Below are 1,415 nucleotides of genomic sequence, written 5' to 3'. Positions count from 1 at the left end.
CCCCAAAGGCTCACTCGGTTCTTTTGATCGTCTTTATTTAAAATGCTTATTTTTTAAGTTCAATTCCTTCATTTAATTTTTGAAAGGGAAATAGCTTAGGTTTTTTTTCCTCCCCAATTATGAAAGTTATACTTGGTCGTTTAAAAACTTTTTTTTTTCGATGATAACGATGTAGGTTCGTCTGTTGGAAACAAATGTCCCAGTCTGGTGGGGATGCGGATGATGGAGGCAGGCTGTATGGGAAACTGTACCTTCTAGCCAATATTGCTGTGAACCTAAAACTCCCCAAAAAAGTCAAGTCAAATTTTTTTTTTTTTAAGTATACAACTGGGCTCTTGGACATCTATAGTGTGGCGAGTCCAAAATTCTAATCACATACTAGATTCTGAAGACTTAGTACCAAAAAGAAAAGGTAAAATATCTTGATAATTTTTAGTTCGATTATCAATTTTGGATGTATCAGGCTCAATAGAATATGGTGTTCCGACTAATGTCACCTGTTTCTTTTTACCTTTTTAATGTGGCTACGAGAAGAGAAAAAAAAACAGCATATGTCCTCGCAGTATATTTCAGTCGGGCAGTGCTGGCGCAGAAAGATCCCTCCCCAAAAGTAAAAATCGCCAGCCACGTCGTCACTGAGAGGAAAGCCCTCCACGGAAAAGCTACTGTTGTCAAACAAATAATAATATTAACAACAGCGATGACAATTGTCCTCCTACTCGACTCCCAAGTCCGCTGCTGTCTTCGCCGTGGCTGCGAACAGCTACCCACTATTTTTCTAGTGTAAAGAGGTAGAGTGGGTTTTTCGAACGGTGGCGGACATTTAGTTTGCCTTTTATTTTTCTTTATTTTAACCACCGATGACGAGAAAACTTTTATACTGGCACCCTCACACCCTTTCAGAAGCAGCGTGGCCGGGTAGCCAAGTGGTGAAGGGAATAGTCTCTGAGGCCGAGAGGACCAGGGTTCAAGTTCTCACTCTGCCACTTCCCTCCCTCGCTGTGTCGTGAACCCCTCTGCCAATGTTTCTCCGCCTGTATAGCTTTGCCATTGTTATCTCGACTACAGAGTCCAAGCGTCATGGCCATTTTAGGCTTCCTCTAATTTTAAGGAGTTTCTTTTTTAAAGAGGAGGTAGCAGAGGCCCCAGAGAGGGAGAGGGGCTGGCCCAAGGTCACACCGCAGTTGGCCGGGGTGGCGGGGGAAGCCCAGGTTTGCAGGGCTCTGGGGGAGCCGAGGAGACCCCACGGGGCTGCTGCGGGGGTGGGAGGTTCCCCCTGAGTCACGCCCAGGCTGAGCGCGCCCGCTCGCTCCATTCCGTCCAGGCCCAGATGAAGGAGCTGTGGCGGGAGGTGGAGGAGTCGCGCAGCTCACGGGAGGAGATCTTTGCCCAGAACCGGGAGAGCGACAAGCGCC

General features: G+C 47.1%; 1 protein-coding gene across 1 annotated transcript in view; it reads left to right on the top strand.

Moving 5' to 3' along the window:
* MYH14 (myosin heavy chain 14) overlaps positions 1-1,415 on the top strand; it is a gene marked incomplete at its 5' end in the record, with an annotated part of 74,578 nt that overhangs the window by 62,614 nt on the left and 10,549 nt on the right. The window contains one exon of the mRNA XM_023520162.1: positions 1,325-1,410. Coding sequence (XP_023375930.1) covers positions 1,325-1,410 — 86 coding nt within the window. The remainder of the gene's footprint in view (positions 1-1,324; positions 1,411-1,415) is intronic.

Source organism: Pteropus vampyrus, unplaced genomic scaffold (assembly GCF_000151845.1).
Source record: "Pteropus vampyrus isolate Shadow unplaced genomic scaffold, Pvam_2.0 Scaffold250, whole genome shotgun sequence".
Taxonomy (NCBI): domain Eukaryota; kingdom Metazoa; phylum Chordata; class Mammalia; order Chiroptera; family Pteropodidae; genus Pteropus; species Pteropus vampyrus.
Note: the sequence above shows the minus strand (reverse complement) of the source record. Positions and strands in the feature narration are given on the sequence as shown.